The 22,483-nt window shown below is 41.9% G+C and overlaps 1 protein-coding gene across 11 annotated transcripts in view; it reads left to right on the top strand.

Moving 5' to 3' along the window:
* The window catches only part of MSN (moesin), a 69,813-nt gene that overhangs the window by 31,911 nt on the left and 15,419 nt on the right, over positions 1–22,483 (top strand). For 10 of the 11 annotated variants that reach the window (XM_039378114.1, XM_039378111.1, XM_039378110.1 and 7 more), the window contains one exon: positions 17,887–17,970. In XM_039378114.1, the coding sequence (XP_039234048.1) occupies positions 17,908–17,970 (63 nt within the window). In that variant the 5' untranslated portion in view covers positions 17,887–17,907. Of the gene's footprint in view, positions 1–16,473; positions 16,573–17,886; positions 17,971–22,483 lie in introns of all 11 variants that reach the window. The other variant, XM_039378113.1, reaches the window with a different exon arrangement.

The raw sequence follows: 22,483 nt of genomic DNA, 5'->3' as shown, positions 1-22,483 counted from the left end.
CTTTGTAACACTCCTGTGGTTGTTTCTAGGTGGAGCATTCAAGTGTTTTGGAAGTTGTGGGCATAAACCCCACCTTTCTTACTCCAATAGCTAATACTGACTCTTGCAGTAATGTTTAAAGCAAGTATTTGGCAGGGAGCTAGGAAGAGACATTCACTGGCAGGCTTGGTTGTTATAGGATCAGCTGCAACTGTTGGGAGGTTTAGAACCTGAAATTGCAGAGGTTTGGGGCTTATGTTGACGACAGACAATTGTGTCTGCAGCAACTGTGACTATCAATAGGTAAGTGATCTAGTACTGCTTCCTTCCTGTGCAACCATGAAAGGATATCTTCACTTCTATGAATGTGTGATCCTCCAGTGCAGTACTGGGGCAGTCAAAAACTCCTTGCCTTTGTATAGTGGCTTGTTGAACTTGTATCAAATGGGGAGAAAACTCTCTTTGAAGATGTTTTTAAAGGCATGACTCCTGTGAAATGCTTTTTCCTAGTTTTCTAACATCTCTGAAGTTGTATTAGTTGTTCCGAGAAACCTGTGCAAAAATACAAACTGTGGATGAAGGAATGATGATCAGTTCTCATACCATTGCCAGGCTGAGGAATAGGAGTGCTTGACCATGCTACGTCTCTCTCCCTTTGGCCGTTTTGGTTGAATAGCTACAGACAAGGGCACAGGGTTGTCCCTAAAGGAGGAATGAATGAAAAAGCTCCAAATGTGGTCCGCTCTGTAGAGAAACATACAATTAGTCAAGAATGAGAAGATGGATTTGTGGGGGAAGAGACAGACTCCTTTCTCTGCCAGCTGTGATTCTGTGTAGAGAAAAATGAAATCTCAGAAGAGTTCAGAAAGAATAACTGATGCAATGAATGCATTCCATGATGAATACTGATCATGGTATTCAGGGTCCAGACTGAGCTGTACTCTCTTGCAGATTTCTAGTTCTGTTGGTCAACTGGTTTGTTTCTTAGAGGAAGGCTACTCGGGAGACAGGACTTCACTGTACTGGAGTGTGAATACTGTAAAAACTTTCTTGTTGTACTTGTGTGTGTGGTGTTTTTTTTTTGTTTGTTTGGTTTTTTTTGTTTTTGTTTTTTTTGTTTGGTTTTTTTTGTTTGTTTGTTTTTTTTGTTTTTTTTTTTTATGGTGTGGGATTGTTACATTGATGTTGGAGAATCTTGCATGCAGCATATTGGAGAACTGTTATTCTGCCCTTGCGTGCCTCCCTATGTTTTTGAGGTAAAATCATAGAATCACTTAGGTTGGAAAAGACCTTTAGGTTTGAGTCCAACTGTAAACTGATGACTTTCTGCAGCCATGAACCGTTCTTCTCTGTCTGTGTATCACTGATTTATACTCCTGCTTTGTAAGTCCTTGTCAGAGTCTTTTTTCTCTCTGGATTGGGAGACCCCATTACGGTGGGGAAGTGACAAAGTACAGGAAAAACCTGCCATGGCAATCTGATCAATCGCTTAGTCACAGCATTTAATTAATGTACTTGCTTTTACTTAACATAGGTTAATAAAGCATGGTCTATGCTAAATCCTTGCCATATATTTTAAACTGTATTAAACTTGAGTCTCTGGTATTAATTCTGCGCTTAGTTACAGCGTAAAAACTGAGCTGCCAGAGAAATAATTAGCATGAAGTGTCAGGGTGCTTGACATCACATCTCTGATCCTGCAGAGGTGTGGTTTTTTGTTCATAATATCTCTAAGAATATAAATATGGCATAGATTTTATTTTTTTTTTATTCACTCTTCCAGAGTAGCGTGCTCAGAGGGTGAGAACACTTATTTCATTAATACACTAAATGTCTTTTCAGGCAGTTTGCTGGATGGACAAGAGGGTTCTGGTTGTGTGTTTTTTTTCTCTGTTAAAATCCAGAACTTGACATCTTCCTGACAGTTACAATCCACAGGACTTGCAGAATGGCAGCAAATGGTTCTGAAGGCACACTGTAAGAGGTAAGGCAGTTCCACTGCTGACAAATTCAAGCAGTACCAGGTTGCCCAATAAAAATTGGTGATACAAAACCCACACGATACTTTGTGGTCCAATACATCCTCTTATATAAAACAGTCCTACTAGTCCTCTTATTAGTATGACAGCTCTCTGGCAACCTGGGAGTTCCAGTTAGAAGTGATAGAGGAGAGATTTGTACATATGTATTAAAAGTAAGGGTTTACCTACAGATCATTAAGCAGACACTTTAATGAGTGTTTGACCTGTTCATTTGCAAGTTAGCAAGAGGAATATGGCATAGTAATCTTTATATGGACGTTTATAGTAAATATGCTTAATATTTATTTCAATTTTGTGGAGATGTTCTAAATTTAACTTAAATGAGAATCAAACTTTCATCCTTCTCTTCCTCTCGTTTTAGAAAAGAATCTTCATCTCCCATGAGATGAATGGATGTAGTTTCAGATATGCTTACTTACTTACTTTCTTGGTGAGTTTCTTCTTCCTTTTAAGAAGTAGATAGGTCTGTCTGTCATAACCTCTACTTAGAATAGAATTGTTCAGTTGGAAGGGACCTACAGTGATCATCTTGTCCAGCTACCTGACCACTTCAGGGCTGACAAAAAGCTGAATCATGTTAAGGGCACTGTCCAAATGCCTCTTAAACTGGCAAGCTTGAGACATAGACCCGCTCTCCAGGAAGCCTGTTCCAGGGTTTGGCCACCTCATATCCTTTCTAAACCTGCTCTGATGCAGCTTTGAATTATTCCCATGCATCCTGTCCCTGGATCCAAGGGAGAAAGATCAGCTCTTCCGTCTCCATGTCCCATCCTCAAAAAGCTGCAGAGAGCAGTGAGGTTACCCCTCAGCCTTCTTTTCTTCAAACTAGAGAAACCCAGAGTCCTCAGCTGCTCCTCAAAGGACTTGCCTTCCAGCCCTTCTCCAGCTTTGCAGCTGTCCTCTGGACATGTTCAGGCACATCAATATCATGGTGGACCCAGCACTGCCCACAGTATTCCAGGTTAGGTTGCACCAGTGCTGAATACAGCGGGAGAGTGCCCTCTTTTGACTGGCTGTGTTTGCTGGTTTTGATGCTCCCCAGGATGTGTTTTGCCCTCTTGTCTTCAAGGGCACACTGCTGGCTCTTCTTGAGCCTGCTGCTGACCAGCACTCCCATATCCCTTTCTGCAGGGCTGCTCTCCAACCACTCCTCTCCCAATTTGGACATGTGCCTGGTGTTACTCAGCTCCAAGTGCAGAGTTTGGCATTTGTTCTTTTTAAATTTCATGCCACTGATTTATCACACTCTGATCTAGTTAGACCCCTCTGCTAGGCCTCTTGTCCCTTGAGAGAGTCAACAGCACTCCCAGTTCTGTATTGTCAGTACATTTGCTAATGGTGCATTGAACTCCTACATCTAGATCATCCCTAAAAATGCTGAACAGCACTGGCCCTGTTATGGAGCCCTGAGGGACACCACTGGTGACTGCTTGTTAGCCAGCCCCAGCCCCATTCCCTGCAGCCCTTTGAGCCTGCTGCCACTGGTTCTTTATCCAGTTCTTTTACAAACGTGGGTAGAGTCCTTCCCAAATCTTCCTTTGCGTTCGCGAAGCCTGACCGTGAACACCTTGAGCCTCCTCATCTTGCAATTGGACAACTTGTCCAGAAGGATGCTGTGAGGGACAGTATCAAAAGCTTTACTAAAATACCAAAAAACTACATCCACCACCTTTCCTTCATCCATTCAGTGGCTGACCTTATTGTAGAAGGATATCAAATGAGGACTTTCCCTTCATGAGCCCATGTTGGCTATGCCTGATGATTGCATTGTCCTTTAAAGAAAGGCCTTTAATGTCCTTTAAATGCTTTTCGATAGTGCCCAGTTACTTGGTTAATCTGCTTAATATCTGACCACTAAAATAGACCTGCAAGAATCAAGAAAGCAAAATTGCCTGGAAAGCTGGATGGGTTGAAAGAAACTTGCTAGTATTGTAGCTGAGACAATAGAATACTCAGTGTCTAAGCAGTAACAATGTGCAAAATTGTGACATGTTTGGTTTGGTGTATGTGGTTTTGTGTGTGTTTTGTTTTTAAAACCACTAGAGTTGTCCTTTAGGGATGGCACTAGATTATATTACTCATTATAGTCATGTGTTCCTCTAAGTTTTGACAGCATTCATTAATGGAGACACTGTACAGTGTGAATAAGAAGGGTGTTGCTTTTCTAGATTATTGTTTGTAACTACCAAATGTTACATCCAAATGTTGAGAAACATCTGTGCTCTGTGAGATGAGATTGAAAGCTTAAGCATCAATAACTATTATGCCAACATATAGTTACCCTACATGTATCTATATGTTAAGGAAACTTAAAACCACTTTTGAAAAAGTGACTGAATAACTTAATTTGTTTTATTGGATAGATAATGAAAACTTGAGCTGAGATATGTTGAATCCATTGTCTGGCTGTATTCAGTGTTCTGTGGCTACAGTTATCCTCAGGGAAAAATCATGATCTGAGCTTACCTCAAGCTGAGAAACCTAGATTTTTCTATTTCTGAAAATGTGCCGTGTGAGCGAGCAACTGGATTTTTGTTGCAGTATCTGTATTTTTAACTGAGGGGGACTCAACATGTGAACTTGTTTACCGTGGTGAAATATAGAAAGCAAAGACCAGTAAAATGGTTATGTTCTAGCAATATCCACAATCTCCTAGAGAAACAGAAGCTGCTGTATGAACTGTTATACATGACTGCTCATTTTGTGAGCTGTCTCAAACTCTTGAGGTTTCTAGTAACTTGAATAATGGGGTCAGAAAAGGCTAGCATTACTTAAAATATCAGAAATCTCCAAGTCCGTGGTTGGGACTGTGGAAGGCTTGGAGAATGTTCTTATTCAACACCATAGAATGCTTTATCGCTAAACCAAGAAAATATTTGGATAAGCAATGTGTCTTAGTCCTCCAGCCTGCAGCTCTGTAGTGCTGACTTTGTTACAGAAGCTGGACTGTAACTTGTTCTTTCCTGGAACATTGATGTGACATGCTTTCCTTGTTGCTGTAATGTTAGTCCTTTGCTCCAAAAAGCAGTCAAGGAACCCGTTACCTGAAGTTGGTATTTAAAGAAGCCAAGTGTTGACATAATATTTTTTGTTTTGCTTAAAACAGTAAACTGAACCTGGAACTGATGGTATTCTGACCCGGCCATGACAAACTGTGAAGCAGCAAGCTCCTGAACACTCAGAATTTTCTTCCTCTTCTTTTCTTTTAATGACTTGCTGCTGTGAGTGTTTTGGGCTATGTGAAGTCTATAGCCACCAATGTTTTCTGTGCTGTATACCTGGGGTGCTGAGTTCACAACCATACATGTGGAAGCTCGTTAAATCTCAAAAACCCCAAGTTAGGTTTTTTCTTTTATCTTGCTCTGTGGTTTGTTACTAACATCTCAAGTTGAAAGGCAACTGCAAGCTGCAATACAATGTATTGTGCTCAGCCTGAATTCCCCTTTGCGCATCCAGGAGTACAGGGTAGAGATCTCTTTTGAATGAGGAGACATGTCAGCATCTTCAGCTGTAAGAATATATCGCTGTAGTGTTGTCTTGGATCTGTTGAAAGACAGAGCAAATAGAAGGACTGAGTAACTTCCAAATTGATAAAAGATCAGTCCCATCAACTGAAAATGAGGTGTCCTGAACAGTGCTTGCTTCAGCATCATACACAGGAGATACAACGCTATCTTAGTGTTTGTTCCCATAAATGCTAAATAATCAAGTAGAAATCTGACAGAAGGCTGCCCTGCTCCTTTACTGCTTCAAGTTCTGACAAATTTAATACTTAAGCTTTGCTTGCTCTGTACCTTATTCACATCAGTGCAAAGTCTCTTCTGCCACTAAGTATCTTGGTCAGAGGCTAAGCTTTGCACGTGTCTTTCATACTGCAAAAAAATGATAGTGTCTCTTTTTTTTTTCTCTACAGAACCTGTTGGACTGTGTGTTGCATTGCTCTGTCCTTTCAAGTTTTTCCTTGTCTCTTTACAAATTGCTATGTGCAAGTTGCTTCGGACTCAGAAAAGTTTGGCATGGAGGACTTTACCGAGAAATGCTTTTACAATATTTAATGGCAGCTTTGATTTGGCAGTGTTTGGAGGTATTTGAAAGTAATTGGGATCTGAGAAGATTCAGACAGTCTTATAAACCAAGTGATTTCATTAGTCTGCCATTCCCTTAGAGAAAGATGGGTTATTAGATGCATTAATGTGGGACTATCCTTTTCCACAGCAAGCCTGAGCAAGAGTTGTTAGCGGCTTATCCTGTTCCCAGTGTCCTGGAAACGTGCAGTTAGTGGTGAGGTATCTGCATGCAGGAACATTGAAGGAGCCTCAGTCTTTGATCAAAGTTGAATTTACGCTTGCAAACCCTACGCTGCTGTACCTTAGCATGTGGAAAAAAAATGAAAACATAACAAAAAGCAACCCTACGCAGCAGGTCTGGGTAAGAGCTAAGCTGTCAAGTTGAGTTGTGAATGCTCTCGGCAGAAGGTTGCTTTTCAGACTCCCTGCCTCTGCTTAGTCTAGTGAGTTTGCTTTTGTAAGTTATATGTGTGTGTGTATGTCGACTTAGCCAGATCCTGAGTCCATCTCCTATTTCTCTTCCTGCTACCCAGTTGTGTTTCTCAGTTTTGACCTGCAGCTTTAGGAAGACCACTAGCAGTTTGGCTTATCTGCGTGTTTGGCTGCATAAAGATAGTCCCTAAGATCTCTGTAGAGGAGGATAAAGGATCTAAATACTGAAACTGCAAATCATGTAAGGAATTGCTCTTGCCCACTTGATATAGAGCATCAGTTTCTGCCACATGCATTCTGAATGTTGCAGGGTTGCTCCCCAACAACCTCTGCAGTCTTGTAGAATTATTTAAAAATTAAGCCTGGAGATAACCCTAGAAGTCGTGTGGTCCAACCTCACACTCAGAACAATGCCAATTTCTAAGTGGGTCATTTTCTAAGTTAGATTGGATGTTAGATGTTTAGGGTCATGTTTTTGTTACAATGGGACAATAGTTCTTAACAAAGATAACTTGGAAAGTATTGGAACTTAGGAGGTATTGTGTAGGTGCCTGAAAGTTCTGAACTGCATCTTCTGGATTGCATGGAGAAAGTAAAAGAGCAAGTCAAGTATAATGATTAAAAATTATCAAAAGCAAACCCTTTTTTAAGGAACTCTTATTATATCCCAGTTACTTTTGGGTACAACTATCTTACTTGTTGTGTTTGCTGGTACAGTTGATGTGTGTAGGACATCTGGTTATGTTCAGGTAGTATTCTAAAACACTTTCCCATGTGAAGCTAGAGTAGGCAAGAAGATGGTGTTAGGCTCTGAAGTCCTGAGGCAGTATGTTACTAGAGCATTTGATAGTTGCTTCCTAGCTTATAGCACTGTTTCAGAACATGCAACCCCATAGCAAACTGGGAATAGCTTACCTCTGTAGTAGTCTCTGGAACTCTAAGGCTTTATTCTGTTTTTTAAAATGTGACTCTGTCTCTCTGTAAAATAGTAGAGCTATTGTATCTCTCTGTAAAAAAGCTACAGCCTTTAAGTCCACCAGATGCAAATTATGTTCAGGTAGCTGTAGCTTTTTGAAATAGACTTTGTGAGAACACCTTGAGAGATTAAAAAATAATAGGTTTGGAGGGGATAAAGCAGGTATGTCTGGGAGTGAGGAGTAAGAAGTGGTTCAATAGCTTGATCCGTCTTGTCCAGTTGTACCCAAAAAGCCATCTTGCCCTTCCCTCTTTCTGTAGCCAGTACCAGTGCCCCTGTGTAAATGTAGTGAACAGGACCAATGAAATGGTTCTGCTGGAGAAAATAATGGATGAGTTATTCCCACCCTGATTCGTTCTTTGTTTCTGCTTGTGGCGCAATTGTGGAGTATGAACATGAGAAGTGATTGGGAGGGTGCAGGCTGTTCGGGTGGTGGGTACACACCCTGCCTGTGCTGGCACTGCTCTCTGCAGCTCCCCTGCAGCTCTGGGCCCTTCAGGAGCCTTTGGGGACACGGGGTGCTGTGTATCATAGTGCTGTAGCTACTCTCATCTATATTGGGAAAGCCCAAATACTTGAACTAGATGGAACTGAAAATAACAAAGGGTACTTCAGTAATCACCAGCTGGTGTTTTATAAACTATGGACAGTCCCAACAGAACTATTTAAAACCTAAAATAAGTTGGTGGTAAGGGAAGCAAGTGTGGGTGGGGAAACTGAATATTAAAAAGAAGTGGAGGAAAAAAAAAAGAAAATAAATCCTGCATTTTAGGGAACTGTTAGCTAAATAGATAGGAAAATGCAGCCAGCCTAAATGAGACCCTGTACTGAAAGGAAGTTGCGGGATTTGTCTAGCATGCTGGAAATGATAAAACTGAAAATCACAGGATGATGAAACAGCTTTACTTCACCCTTGACTGCGCCTGCAGTTAAATTTGGAGGGATGGCTCATAGTCTGAGCAGTCAGATCCCACAGTAAGACTGTGTTCTAGCTCCTAGAAGTCTGGCTATTGTTCAGACTTTCAGTGAGGGCTGTGAGCTGGCCAAGAACTTGATGTGCCACACCCAGGCCATGCTCGGGGTGTCTGGAACAGGCAGCTCTGTGTTCTTTACCAGAGCTAAACTGCTAGGAGTGTCTTGGTTGAAGGACAGAGAGAAGCATGTGAAACAGATAAGCATGCTCTGACTTTTTATCCAAACGTGAGTCCTTTAGAAGGAAGAGCTTGGTCACAGCAGTTATCATGCTTTCTTCCCTGGAGAAAGTGTCTTTAATAAGAAGAGTGTCAGAGCATAGTTATTTTATTTGCCCTCAATTTCAAGTTACCTCTAAACCGGTTCTTAACTGCAGCTGAATTTAAGACCTGTATGTAGGGACTGAGTATTTAGTCTAATAGACTATAGGAATCTCAAGTACTTACTGTACATGTGATGCCTCTGTGCAGCTCACACTTGTCTTGTTAGCATCCTGTCTCAATCTTGTTTTGAGCCCCTTCCAGCAAAGTAGCTGCTTGTGATTTTGGCAGACATCCACTGGATGCTAGGTTTTGGAAGCTCCTTGGCTATTTGGAAATATGTCCTGGCTACCTGTCTTGACTGCCCCTCCAACTGGGTCTTTGCAACTGTTAAACAGTACTTGGAAATCCCCTGCCCTTGGGGTGAGAATGGGGAGGGAGGGAAGAACTTGACTAAGGCAAGGTTACAGGTGGGGGGAAGTTGCCTTCTAAGAGTCTTCTCAGAAAATCTGAAGTGCTTTTGGTGGTGATGGTGGTGACTGCAGCAACTGTTTTGCTGGTCAAGTTACTTCAGCCCCCCCCCCCCGGATCATAACACCGTTGTGTGGTGTACAGTGGAAGGGGGGGGGCGGCACAAAATGTGTTTGTAAGCTGTGAGTAGGATTGCCTAGGAGGGGCACGTAATAGCTGTGAGAAATGTCACCATACCGCTGCCGGCATTCGAACACATCCACTGCCCTTTGAACTGCTCTTAGGTTGGAGAGCTTTAGCACGGGATGTGGTTGACATGTGAAGTACAACTGCCAACCCTACTATTAGTGTGCAGAGGCCATAGTAGGTGTATACTGTTTTTTCAGAGAAAAGCACCTTCTAAGGGGCACAAAAAATGGTGTTTACAAAACAAACAACTCCCAAAACAAAACCCAGAGGTACACAGATTGTAGAAGTTGAATAATGGCAAATGCATACGGCTAGATTTTTCTTCAAGTTATGCCTCCTCATCCAGATGTTGTGGAAAAGGGGTCTGGTTTTTTTCCCTGTGATATTTTAATTTCCTTCTGGATTTTGACTAGTAAGGATGTTCTCTGTAAGTCACTCAAACAACAGGTACAAAAATAGTTATTCCAAGGGTTTCTTCAAAGTAGCTCTGAAGAAACAGAAAATGGCGATGTTAATGAGTTGGAACAGCTACAGGAAAGCAAAGGGAGGTACATGAAGAATCTATTTCTGAAAAAGGAAATGGCAAAAATAGAGGAATTGATCCATTGCACAAGGTTGGGAGTAAGTTATGTAATAAGTCGCTTACAAGTATCTGAACTTGACTAAATGTGGGGATCCACCCCTGGCTGCTTCTCCTGACTTAGTACTCACTTTGCAACTCCTTTTCTCAAACTGAAACTTGTTTACCCTCTGGAGAGGGTGTCAGACTGCTAGCAGCCATGGAGTTCAAACACCATTGGATGTGACCGGTTGAGAAGAGAGGAAATACATTCTAGTAGCTTTAACTTGGAAACATGTAATTAATGATTCTGGAAGCCATGCTGTGTAGGGGGTAGGGGAATTCCCTGCCTTTTTTTTTTTTTTTTTTTTGATAATTGTTTTGAATTAATAACTTTGTAGTAATCTTTTTATAAAGTAGAACTATTATTCCTGAAAAGGTGGCCTGCCCAGATCAGATCACTGATTAAACTGGGTAAATGATACCTCCAGAATTCTAAAAGGCAGAGTTCTCCAGCCCTATGAAGCAGCATTGGCACAGCCCTGGCTTTGCCTGGCTCTGTGCTTGTGTGTTCTGAGTGGTTGTTGCTACTAAACAGGTGAAGTGTCTCTGGAGCTTTGATACACTGATTATGAGGGAGCTGTAAAGCTGGGGCAGGGTGATTGAAGGCATCTAAAGTAAGGCAGCTGCAAAGGACAGACCCTTTGCGTGAGGAATAAGCTTTTTTGAAGCTTTCTGAGCTCTGTGAACGTGGTTTGAAAGAGACCTCATTTTTTAGCGAGACTGACCTTGAGGGTAATAAATCTGATTCTCCAACACTTAAGAGAAAAAAAAGAAGCCCTATATAACAGTGTCTGAAGTAGGTTCCCTGATATGAGTAACTGATCTCTGGACTGATGGACATGTCCTGCAAGGATCATCCCCTCAGACTCCATTTGGTGACCCTCTACTCAGGCCCTTCTGAATACCAGGGTATTGATCACTTGCAAAGGAGGACTTGGACTTAAAGGTAGCAGTGGCTTCTCACACATGGTCTTGAGAACCAGAAAAGCAATAAGATACTGCTGCGGTGCTCTGCTGTGTAGGCATTACCTTTTCAATGGCAGCAAGTGCCTTCAAGGAAACTGATTTTTTTTTTTTTTTTTTTAATTTGGGAATATTCCTGATTACCACTTGCTGTATGGAAGAATTTTATTTTCCTTATTGCTGCAGGATGAGCAGTACAAATGAACACAGCAGACTATTTTTGAGATTAACAGCCAAACAAATATGCTCTGGGGCTCTTGCGGATGCTACAGTATGACAGGGTTTATATTAGCATAAATCACTTGGTTTCCTTTTTTGAAACTGATTGCTTTAGCATTATATTTTGCATCAGATTTTTGATCACCTCAGTCAGTGTATTCTTATTATCCTTTTCAAGAATAGGAGTTGGGTCTTACAACCACTGGATGCAATGCAATGCCTGCTATAAACCCTGCCAGAAAACTCTTAAGAGAAAATGCAGTTGAACACAGAATTGGCTTATTTTGAAACTGCTTTGTTAGGTAAAGCAGAAATTCTCTGCTCTTCCAAGCTCCACATGGGGCATCATATCTTTTTAATGGCCAGTATGCTGTAGCTAGGTTTCCCTCCTGCCCCATGTTAGTAAATTGGTGCTGTGAAGGTGAGCTTTGCTGGAAGCTGTGGGCAAAGTGCTCTGTGTGCTGGTGTCTCTGCTGCAGTGAGATGTTGAATGCTACGTATGTCACATGGTCCATCGACCTGGGAGTTGCTGCCTCCACCCTTTCTCTGTCCAGTTTCTGCAAAGCAGACTCCTCAAAGCTGTGAACTTTCTCGGTCTTGCTGGCTGCTCTGGCTTGCTTCCTCCCTCTGTCCTCAGCAGCATGGTTCCTGAAACTGTGTGGGTGTTGTGGTTTGCTGTCCACATGAGCCATCTTGCCTTGTGGGGACTAAGAGCAGTTACTGGTGTATGATTATCATGCTGCAGTTCTAGTGATTACCTTTATTAAAATCATTTTTACTTCAAATGCTTCTCTCTTACAGCAATCATGAGGGTATTGTATCTAGTAAAATGTTTTCAGATAATGATCTTTGCTTGTGTCCATTTTTAGTCTTAACATTAGATGATTAGGATATGTATGTGCAAAGTAGCTTAGTTTTTCAGTAACATCAACTGTTACTGAAAACAGAGGTCTTCAGGCTCTGCACTAAAATCATTAGGGATGCTTTAAAAGGTAAGGTCCTGCTACAGGCTTTACTTAGGTATACCAAAACAAAGCCACATACTATATAGGATATAAGTCCTACTTCTGGCTCACAGGTACTGAGTGTATTAAAGGTGGGCAAGCTTTCTCCTTTGGTGGTGGCTTAGTTCAAATTGTCATAGTGGGATGGGATGGGACGGGACACCTGTAGATTTATTTCCTGCCCTGCTCTCCAGTCAAATAAGTACCGTGTCCCCCATGGAGCAGGATGGGGACAGTGGAGAGAGCTAGGAAGCTCCCAGGAGCTGCTGGGACGGTTAACCTCTCTCTGGGGGCTGCAGAGTGGTGTCACTGCTGCTGTTCTGTTCCCTGATGAGCTTAGAGGTATGAAAAGGCCCTTTAAGACTGCTGGAAGGGGGCTTGGTTAATTAAGTGTAATCCCTTGAGAAATTGCAAGCACTTTCACATGACCTGATTCCAGCCTCCTCCTGACACAGAGGATCCAGGGCTGTTTCGGCAGGGTGCTTGCGCTCAGGAAGGAGCCAGATGTCTGTGAGTATGGTGGGTGCTGGAGGTGTGGGGCATCACCTCCACTGCCCCTCTGAGGCAGTGCAAAGCACAGTGCACTGGTAATGCCCTGCTGTGCTCGCAGCAGGGCCTGTGTTGACTGACCAGCATGGTGGGAAGGGAAGTACAGCACTGGGGAGCAGTCATACTCCAGAATTTACTTGCTTGTTCTGAGGAACAGGGGGACAATTCTTGTTAAACTTACTATATTGTTGTTAATCTTGCTGAAAACCACAACTGGGGATGTTTTTAGATTATTAAGGTGCCTTATGAGATCTTGAGTTCATGGAACTGCAGCTGGATTTAATGTCTTTCTCTGGCTAGACCTCTTGGAACTGATGCATGGTATTTGTCTAGTGTCTTTACATGCAGTATCTGCTGGGTATACTGGTGCCCCATAGCGCAGAGGCTACAAAGGTTGGTCAGGAATTTCTTTTTGATTGAACTTGCTTCTGTTCTGTAACAGTCAAATTTGCAATAAAATATGAGTTTTCCCTATGCCACTTTCTCCAGAAACAATTCACTTGGTGGCTTGAACCTGGGAAGCAGGAATGTCTGAAGGTTGAAGCATATAGCCCAGCAGGGTATCACAGTTTCCTTGCATTCAGGAAATGCAGGGAGGAAATGAAACTTTAGCTCAGGGTCAGGGTTTTGTAGAGGTCGATACTCTGGTGTGCTGACTCTACTTATTATTCTGACATGAATTTCCTAGTACTCTATTCCTGTCTTAACTTATGACAAACAGAATTGTCTGTTCTATCGCTCACACTGCTCAGTGTGCTGCTGAATTAGTACAAGCAACACATCCGTTACCGAGCAGGATGGTGTCAGTCTTTCCTGTTTGTCCTGCCCTATGCAGCTACACGTTTTCATCTTAGGAAGTTGTTGTAGCACGTTATTAGTAGGGCTCACTCAGAAACCTGTCAGATACCTGACAATAACTGCTACCAGTAAAACTTATTTGGAATCTCAGTGTGGCAGAAAGTGAGACTTCAAGGTATATGGGCAATATTAAAATATCTGAAAAAAATGCTACAAATAGGTGCTTGCTACCACTGTCTATTAAATCTCTCTCTTGTAGAGAGTGCTGAACACGATGGGAGGAGGGTGGTGGTGGTGGCCTATAGCTTCTGGAAGCTAAATTTTGGAGTAGGAGTATAGTATACTTGGGGATGAGTGCTGCCACTGTAGGCCTTGTGATCTAATCACTGGTGAGCAATGTCTCTTTCTCTCACAGGTCTCAGCGGTGTGCACTTTACCTGTCTGGAGTGACAGAACTAAATTTGTATATACTCAGCAGTCCAAGTCAAATGTCTTACTGAGGAGCATTTTGTTCTGTTTGCAACCCAAATTATAAGCATGCGGATGGTTATGCCAGCCCTCAAACCTAGGAAAACCTCATTAGATGGCTTAGAAATACAAAATACAGAAGCTTAATGCTAATGAATCTTGAGGCTTTTCTTAGAATAAGCAGTGGTGATAAATTAGATAGATGGTTTAAAAGTGTTTTGGCAGGATAACTCTCAAGGAACAAAGCAAAGAAGTCTGAATTCTGATGGGACTGGATCATGTTGGCTTTGTTTTGCTATAGCATTTTTATTGCTGTGCGTAACATCTGTGTTGGTCAGTACTTGGCTGTGAATGCCACGGTAAAGTGGTTTTACTTAAACTGAGACTTTAAATGAATGAGAAGGATGAAGGTAAACATGCAGTGCCTGCCACATATTTGTCTGGTAGAGATTATAGTGGTCTGTAGATCTCTTTTTGTAGCTTGTCTGCACCACAGGCAGAGCGCATTAAGATCAGTGCCTCCCACCACCTGAAGTGGTAGAAACCTCACTTTAAGCTGGCGTTTGTGAACTGGAAAAGCAAAAACACCCCTGGCTTGGTAGCATATGGGGAGAAAAAAATTCCTTGTGTGCTGTTTTCACACCAAGCCTTAACAAGGCTCAGTTTTATAGCAAACTAACTTCTTAGCCAAGAATTAAATTACTACACAGCTCGTGGTTAAAATGTGCCTGTGACAGCCCAGGACGTGCTCTCCCCAGCTCATTCTGCTTACAGTTCACAGCAGTGTGCTCTTGAACATGGTAAAACTCTGTTCAGCTCGGGAAAGCAGCACTGCCGGGGTGTGGTCCTCCAAAGCACAAACCTGTTTCCTGTGGTATGTCAGCTTCTGCTGTCTTAGATCAGGCCGAAGTTGCAGGTACAGACCCATTCAAAACTTGGCTGCTCCTAAACCTTAGGTTGGTACTCAGCTGGAGCACTGGGGGCTTCCATTGGGGATGTGGAAGTGTATCTCTTCCTATTGAATGTACTGATTGAAGGAGATACTGTGTCAGATAGCTCAAGAGCATTTAAGTTAGTAACAGTGAAGGAATTTTGTTGGTTCCAATGTGGGACCTTATTTCAATGTGCTTAGAGAAATGGGAGTCTTATAAGTATGCTGCATGAATTATGGGGATAGTTACTGAAGTAGCTTTATTTTAAATTTTAAGGTGTGATTTGCTCTAAATAGCTCAAAGAGCTGTTTGGGCACAGGTTGCAAAGAGCTGCCACAAATGTTTCAGTTCTGTGCTTCCTTTGTGCTCAGATATTCGGCCCTTAATCACCTGTGCAGATGATACCAGAAGAGTGTAGCTACTGTGCTTTATCCATAAACAATGCAGCAAAAATACCAGCTACCACGAAAGCAAAATAGTATGTTACTGTTTTAGGTGAACAGGAAATACTTTAAATGAACAAAAAGCAATGTGTTATTTAATGGCTCATTTAATGTAAACCCTCTTACACTTGGATGTGGCTTATGGACAGCTTTGCTCTTGCTGGTGGGTGCTGGATGAATCAGGATTAGAGGCTAGCGCTCTTTGTGGTGGAAGAGACTGCTTCTAAGTGTAAGTAGCAAAGCTATTTCGGGGAATGTTCAGCCCTTCTAAGAAGTGACTGGATTCTTGTTTCACCAAAGCGCTGTAAAATTAGCCCATTGTCAAAGTCTAGGATTTAAGGAGAATAATTCTGGGGAGGTGTATACCTAGAGAACTTATGGCAATTACGTGCTATTGAAAGCTGCTAATTTTAAATAAAGCTTCATTCTTATGAGCTTAGGTCATTTGTTCTTTACTTGCTACTTCTCTGGGATGCTTTTTCCTTATTTTGACTTCATTGTGTCAGAAGGTTTAGAGGGCTTTAAAGCCAACTTTTATTCCTGATCTGCTTGTTCATGATATCTTTGTTTCCAGTAACGTCTAAACAGCATTGTTTGTGCATGCAACACCTAGAACTGCAATTTATGTTGACTTCAGCTTTGCTGTGCTAAGCCTATCTTATGGAATTTTTAGCTAGACTTCAAACAAGAAAACTTAGTTTAATCTTGAGAGGATATCAAGTACAAAATAGTGGTGTGCCTAGACTGAAAGAGCCTTTTTGGGAAACCTCAAATATATTCTGATGTGTAGTTAGTGGTCTCTTTCAGCTCCTACCTAGAGGTAACTAGCAGAACGCTTCTTGCTTATTGGGGGGAAAAAACCCTGGTTGTAGCTCTGTTGCAGTTTGCTGCTGCTTTCTTAGTAAAGAAGACGTGAAATCTGTCCCTATGCTTGGTAGAAATACAGGGATCAGAGTCGGCTATGATCATGTTGGTATTGTGTGTTTCCTTGAATATTTTTCTTATTCTTGGTTTTTTGGTCTCTAGTGTCATGTGGTCAGCTTATAGACTAAATGTGACTTTGAGTTGTTCTTAAAACTGTTCACAGCGTAATTCCCTCCACCGCTCACCAGTGGAAGGCCGGTGGAGCGTGCTAAGAGGATTGATCGCAATGAAGAGCAAAGAAATTAGGATTTATTGATCTGAGGTAAACAGTTGTTGGCCTTGCATTAAGAGTTGAGAACTGTTAATGCAAGGCCTGTGTGCTGTGGTTTGGTGCACCATGAGTATCTCATCTGTACAGCTTCAAGCCTTGAAACTTTGGAAAAATATTTTAGATCAAACTGTTTTAATATCTACAGTTTGTGTTCATAAACTGTGAAATATCTTCACCTTTTTCAGTTGATGAGCATGCACATAAAATTGTGTTCTCAGACAGCTTGATCTACTCGCAGACCTCACTTTGCCTGGCCTAAAGTTAAGGCATCTGCCTTCAGGCAGGAGTATTCCTGTCTAGCCCCAAGAGTCTAAATCATGTTTTCCAGTAATTATCAGTTTTGAATGGATTTGGCAATGTTTTACACTAGCATTTCAGGTGAAATGCCTCTACTGTTTAAGTTGCTTCATGAGAAGTGAAAGGTGTGTGTATGTCTTCCTGCTTCTGTGGGATGAAGCTGCAAACTCCCTTGCTGCAGTCCCTTGCCACACTTTCATTTCACATGTGAAAATGTGTTGGTGAAACATTCTGTCAAAATAGTGCATCATATAATGTTTCTTCTGGAAGACCATTCATGATCTTGCATCAAAGGCTAATATTGTAATGAAATCTTGGCTGCAATATTAAATGACATATACTATTAAATGACACCTAAACCGATCCTGCCATATACCTCCCTGAAAGAATTGGAAAGCAGTAGGCAGTTCTACTGCTATGTGAAGTATTTGCACATACTAGTGCTTATGTTGGTTCAATATGCAGCCTTTTTGTCTTAGCATGTGAGGGCATCCTTGCATCCTGTCTGCTTCATACCCACTGCCCTTGGGGTATGCCAGGAATTGTGCCTTATAATTTCTCCGAATACAGTACTCTTTCAGTCTCCATGGGTTAGTATTGACTAGTCTTCTGTAGCAGGCTGAGCTGTTAATGCTTCTGGGGACTTCCTTGACATTCATCCTTCAAATGGAAGGGTTGGATGTTTACTTGTGTGTACCAAGTTTTAGAATATCTCTGCTTTTGTGAAAGATCAGAAAGACTTCATAAGCTCTAAATAGCTCTCATGTGTGTCAGCACACGTGGATATTTGTCGGGACAGAGAGGATAAACACACTGCAAAACAGGAAAGTTATATTCTATAGGAAAATTGGCAGCGCCATGCCGGTAGAAGAGAAGACTGTGATTGCTGGCAGTGAAGTTCCTAGAGGCTTGAGAGCTGGTCGCTGGCCTTATGCAGATATTGGGTTTCATTACTGGGTAGCATCACTTAGAGCATGTGTTGTAGTGATGCATTTCTCTGTCTTCCAGATCAGTGTGCGTGTTACCACCATGGATGCTGAGCTGGAGTTTGCCATCCAGCCCAACACTACAGGGAAGCAACTCTTCGATCAGGTAAGCAATGAGGCTGCAGAAGATATAAAGTTGATATAGACACAGTAATTCAATTGAAACAACAGCAAACAGTTTCTAAAGGACTTCAAAGATTGTGTGTCACTATATAGAATAACTTCAAGAGAACTCAGCATAGTAAGAAATGACATTTTTTTCCCAAAACTGCTACGTTTTTTAATCTCCAAGAACATGTTAGGAGCTATTCTTACTTCTAGTGAACTGAATTGGTGCCGTGGTTCACAATAATAGTAGCTGGAAAGCAGCATATATCTGCAGTCTTAACTAGTAAGAAAAGTCTTATGGAGGACCTAGTAAGCTATTTTTATTTTACTTACTTGCAAGCGTTGTGTAACTGATTCCAGAAAATAGTTGGTCTCTAGAACAGGAGAGGGTTAGCTGGGTTTCAAATGCTGCTGCAACTCTTTAAGTGCAGGTAAAGTGATATTCTGTACTCCATCAGGCCCTGGGGGATCTTAAGCGTGGTGATGTACTTTATTGCGATGGGCTGTCTGCATAGGGTGCTTCAGCCTTCCCCTGCATTCCCTGCCTAGGCAAATTTCCTCCTGCTTTGGCCAAAAAGAAGCAGAGAGGCATTGTGCAGCCCAAAATTGGAGCAGCAGAACAGAGACATTATCAGTTGCAGTGGGTGAAACTTTGACAGGCTCCACTGTGTTTCTCTGCTGTACTTCTAAAGGCTGTGAATTTGCTCCTTGGAGGAAAAAGTCTGAACAGTAAGTTCATAGCTTAAAGAAACGTAAAATGAATCTTGGACTACTGACAAGGTGAGGGAACTGCCAGACCAGACCAGATATGTTAGATGTGGGTGTGGTTCAGTAGTGCTAAGTGTTCTGCAGCCTACTCTACGTAGAACTTGTCATAAGGAAGAGAGAAGATTAAGGACTGATCCACCCGTAGAAGTCAGTTATTTCATTTAGGGCCAGCACACATAATTTAAATTTACTTTTTTTTTTTTTTTTTTTTTTTTTTAGATCTTTAACCACAAACTACTACTTTCTCTTGTACTCAGCTGGATGATTCAACACTATTGCTCTTTGTAGCCTAGCCCTGAAATGGAGGGAATGGAGTAAGATCCTAGGCTTTACTAAAAGAGCATCCTTTCATAATGGGAAAAGTAGAAGGGCTTTCAAGAAAGTTCTGAATTGCAGTGTGACTCTCAGCTATCTGTGTGTTAGTATGTAGTAGCTCCTGCATATTTTAGCCCTGTGTGGTCTCAAATTGGACAGGTTTTGATTGCTAGAAGTGAGAGCTGAATTCTGTCCAAAATTCGTGTGTGTGACATGGAATTCTGCCCCAGTTAGTTCATGAGCGTGTTTGCCAGTGAAGCTGAGGTGACATACCCCCGAAGTTCATAAAAAAACTTTTTTTTAAGGGGCTGTTCTTCATGTGGATGCTTCCCATGATTATTTTTCAGTATCTGGCTTCTGATATATCCAAGCAAAGCACGAGGTGCTAAGAAACGATACTTCTGAAGTCAGTAACATTTTTAATCTGCACATGTTTTCAGTCAGTTCTATGTCATCTGTGGCTCCTGCTGCTGCAAACTGACATTGTGGTGGCAGACTTGGGCTTCATCAACTTCTCCCTGAGAAGCATCCAGTCATGTTTCCAGTATGGCAGCTCTTCATGTCTTAATAATTGATTTCACTCCTTTGTGTCATGCTCTCAGACAGCTGCCCGTTCTCCTCCTTGCAGTGTGTTTTATGCAGCACCTGTCTAAACAGAAGTTTTGCTTTGCTTTTTCCATAGTAAACACTTTACCGAGGGAGAAAACGAAGGATGTTGCAGAACTGAATTTTTAAGTTGCTAATATAAGTGAGGCAGTGTTTACTTCAGTTAAATTGGGTTGTAGGTGGAACTGGAAGAGGAAATACAATGGGGAAAAAAAGCGTTTGAAGCTAGTTTTAAATATTTGCTATTTCTAAAAGGTCTCGTTGATACCATCTCTTTATATTGTCCATGTATTATATTTGCTGGAATGAGAACTAAACTGTTTTCTACTGCCTATAACAGATTTCCCTGTGGACATAGTGGTGTTTGTTCCTGATAAAGCTGATACTGAAATGAATGTCCTAGAGCTTCACTAGTGGCAGATATCCAGGCTTTGACTAAATGATTAGTCACAACAGCAGTAGGGGGTGGTAGTGTGGTACTACCATAGTGGTGGTAGGAAGACTAGACCTCTGCCAGGGCTTGAACTGTGTGAGCAGTACGGTAGGGAGTTTGCAGTAGATGTGGGGATGTCCAAAGTCTTCCATCTCTAGCATGAATTAGGAGTTTTGAGGGCTACTGCTATGTGAGTGGTCCAAGAGCCTAATCCCAGCCTCTGTTGCTGCCCTGCAATCTAATCATCGGTCTCTTAAGAGAAATAATTGCAAATGAGGTAGCCATTCAGCTCTTGACACAATGGAAAACATTTCATCTGATCTCTGAATGCAGATGGACAACAGACTGTCATCTGTCTTATCCCCCCCCCCCCCCGATGGAAAATTCAAAGCTTTTCTTTTGCAAAAGGGACTTTACACATAAAGGAAAATAAGTACTTGTTGTATATGGACCTGCTCAAACAGATTGATCTTTGCATAAAAAAACTAATTGAATACCAAACCAAAACATGAGAACCTCTGGTGAGCTGACAGTAAATACTAAACTTGCTGCCTTTAGGATAGGGATAAAGCTTTGAATATATTGTCAGCTATCATATATCCAGTATGTTTCATATGGCTGAGCTGTCTGTGTGTATTGGTTCCTGTGAAGGGACAGTCCAGTGCCGGGGACAGTCCCTGCTGATACTGTGAACGGGACTAAACAGTGGGAGCTCTCTGCTCATCTGTTCCCTCTGCCTCAGTTTCTATCCTTGGGTGATCTGGGATCCCATGATGAGGTATGTAAGAACAAAGTTATGTCTGTTTGTTTTCTAGCTCCCTTAGGCTATGTCATGCTCCTGGATATGATAATCTAGTATTTTCTCCATGATGCTGGTTCTGAAAAAGGAGCTGCTATCATCAATGATCTTTTGAGGGAAGGGAGAGTTCCTGTTCGAAGCAGCCTAATGGTTTTGCTGTTGCAGCACACTGAGCTTCTGGTGTGAACCCTGACTTTTGATTCTTTTACAGAAAAAATGTAAGATATCCAGCATGTTTTTGCCCTGGGGTGCCCTTTCACTTTGAGCTGTCTGTTCTGAATTAAGTAAGAAAGAAGCTGCTAAGCATTACCAAGCTTTCTAGCTGCACGGCTACCCTGCTATAATCCACTGACTCTGTTCAGTAACATTTAGGCACTATTTGTTTCCACCTTTTGTGTATAAAGTTAGATGAGTATATTCATTATGCCATAATTCTGACCCATTATGACATAATTCTGACCCACTCCAAATAGGATTCAGAAGACTTTTGGAAAGTTTGTAGTTAGGTATTAGCTCAATGAGGAGGAACAGTTTGAGTTTAAAGTTCCATAGTAATAATAGGTGAATGGGCTTGAGGTAGAAATGTTCTTGTCTTCCTCTTTCCAACTTGGCTCAATTCCAAAGTGAATTTTTGTAGTGATAGAACAATTCAGATGCTTCCCTGCTTTGTAGGAAGTAGTTTCTGCCCAGGAGTGGCTGGCTGTAGCAATACCACTGAGCTGATATACATACTGTGCAGTAACATCATGATTTATACTAGAGCTCTTCCTATTTCCTAGGCTTGTAACTGTACAGCTTTAGCTCAAATACCTTAGGCTTGTGTGCATGGACAAAACCTGGATTAATTGAGACAGGAGGTTTGTACTGTCTGTCTTTTACAGCTTTGCTTATGTACCTCTTAACACCAGCTGCTGAACTCCAGTGCTTACCGACTCACTAGCAAGAACAGTAACTTTGCTCCCATTCCTCAGCTGCCAGTGATGGACTAAAAGAAGAGCTCAAGGATGGGGTATGCCTCATTACTTCCCAGGTACCTTGAAATACTGCTTTCCTGGGGATGTAGCGCACAGGCACTGCAACAGTGATAGCTACTTGTTTTCCTCCTTTGACCCTCTTCTGTATCGGACTGAAGTGCAACTAGTCTGGAGACTAGCCTGTAAACTAAAGCAGTGCTTTGTGTTGTATGTGTCCTACACATGAGAGATTAACCTCTTCTCTGGTGGAACTTCTTAGTTACTTATTGCTGTGGATGGCTTTGAAGTTGTGTTGTTCCTCCAATCTTTTTCCTCTTAAACATCCTTTTTTTGGAGTAAATTGCTTCTAGCTTGAATCAGTGAGATTTTGGCATGTTGTGGGGCGGGGGGGTTGGGGGCTTACCTGTACCTTGGGCAAGGAGAGATGTGACTAATTTGCTTGCCCAAGTGTTGCACATCTGGCTGGCACACCTTCATGGAAATACCCTGGCTTAGTGGCTGCTGCAGCTGACAGACTACTCAACAGACACAGAGTAGTGCACACTAGTCACAGAATCCTCAATTGCTTTGACTTCTGCGGTATGAAAACACACTGCCTGCTTCCCCCATGTGCTGC

The sequence above is a fragment of the Pipra filicauda genome, unplaced genomic scaffold (assembly GCF_003945595.2).
Source record: "Pipra filicauda isolate LSUMZ 115617 unplaced genomic scaffold, ASM394559v2 scaffold9_size5747161_pilon, whole genome shotgun sequence".
Lineage (NCBI taxonomy): Eukaryota > Metazoa > Chordata > Aves > Passeriformes > Pipridae > Pipra > Pipra filicauda.
Note: the sequence above shows the minus strand (reverse complement) of the source record. Positions and strands in the feature narration are given on the sequence as shown.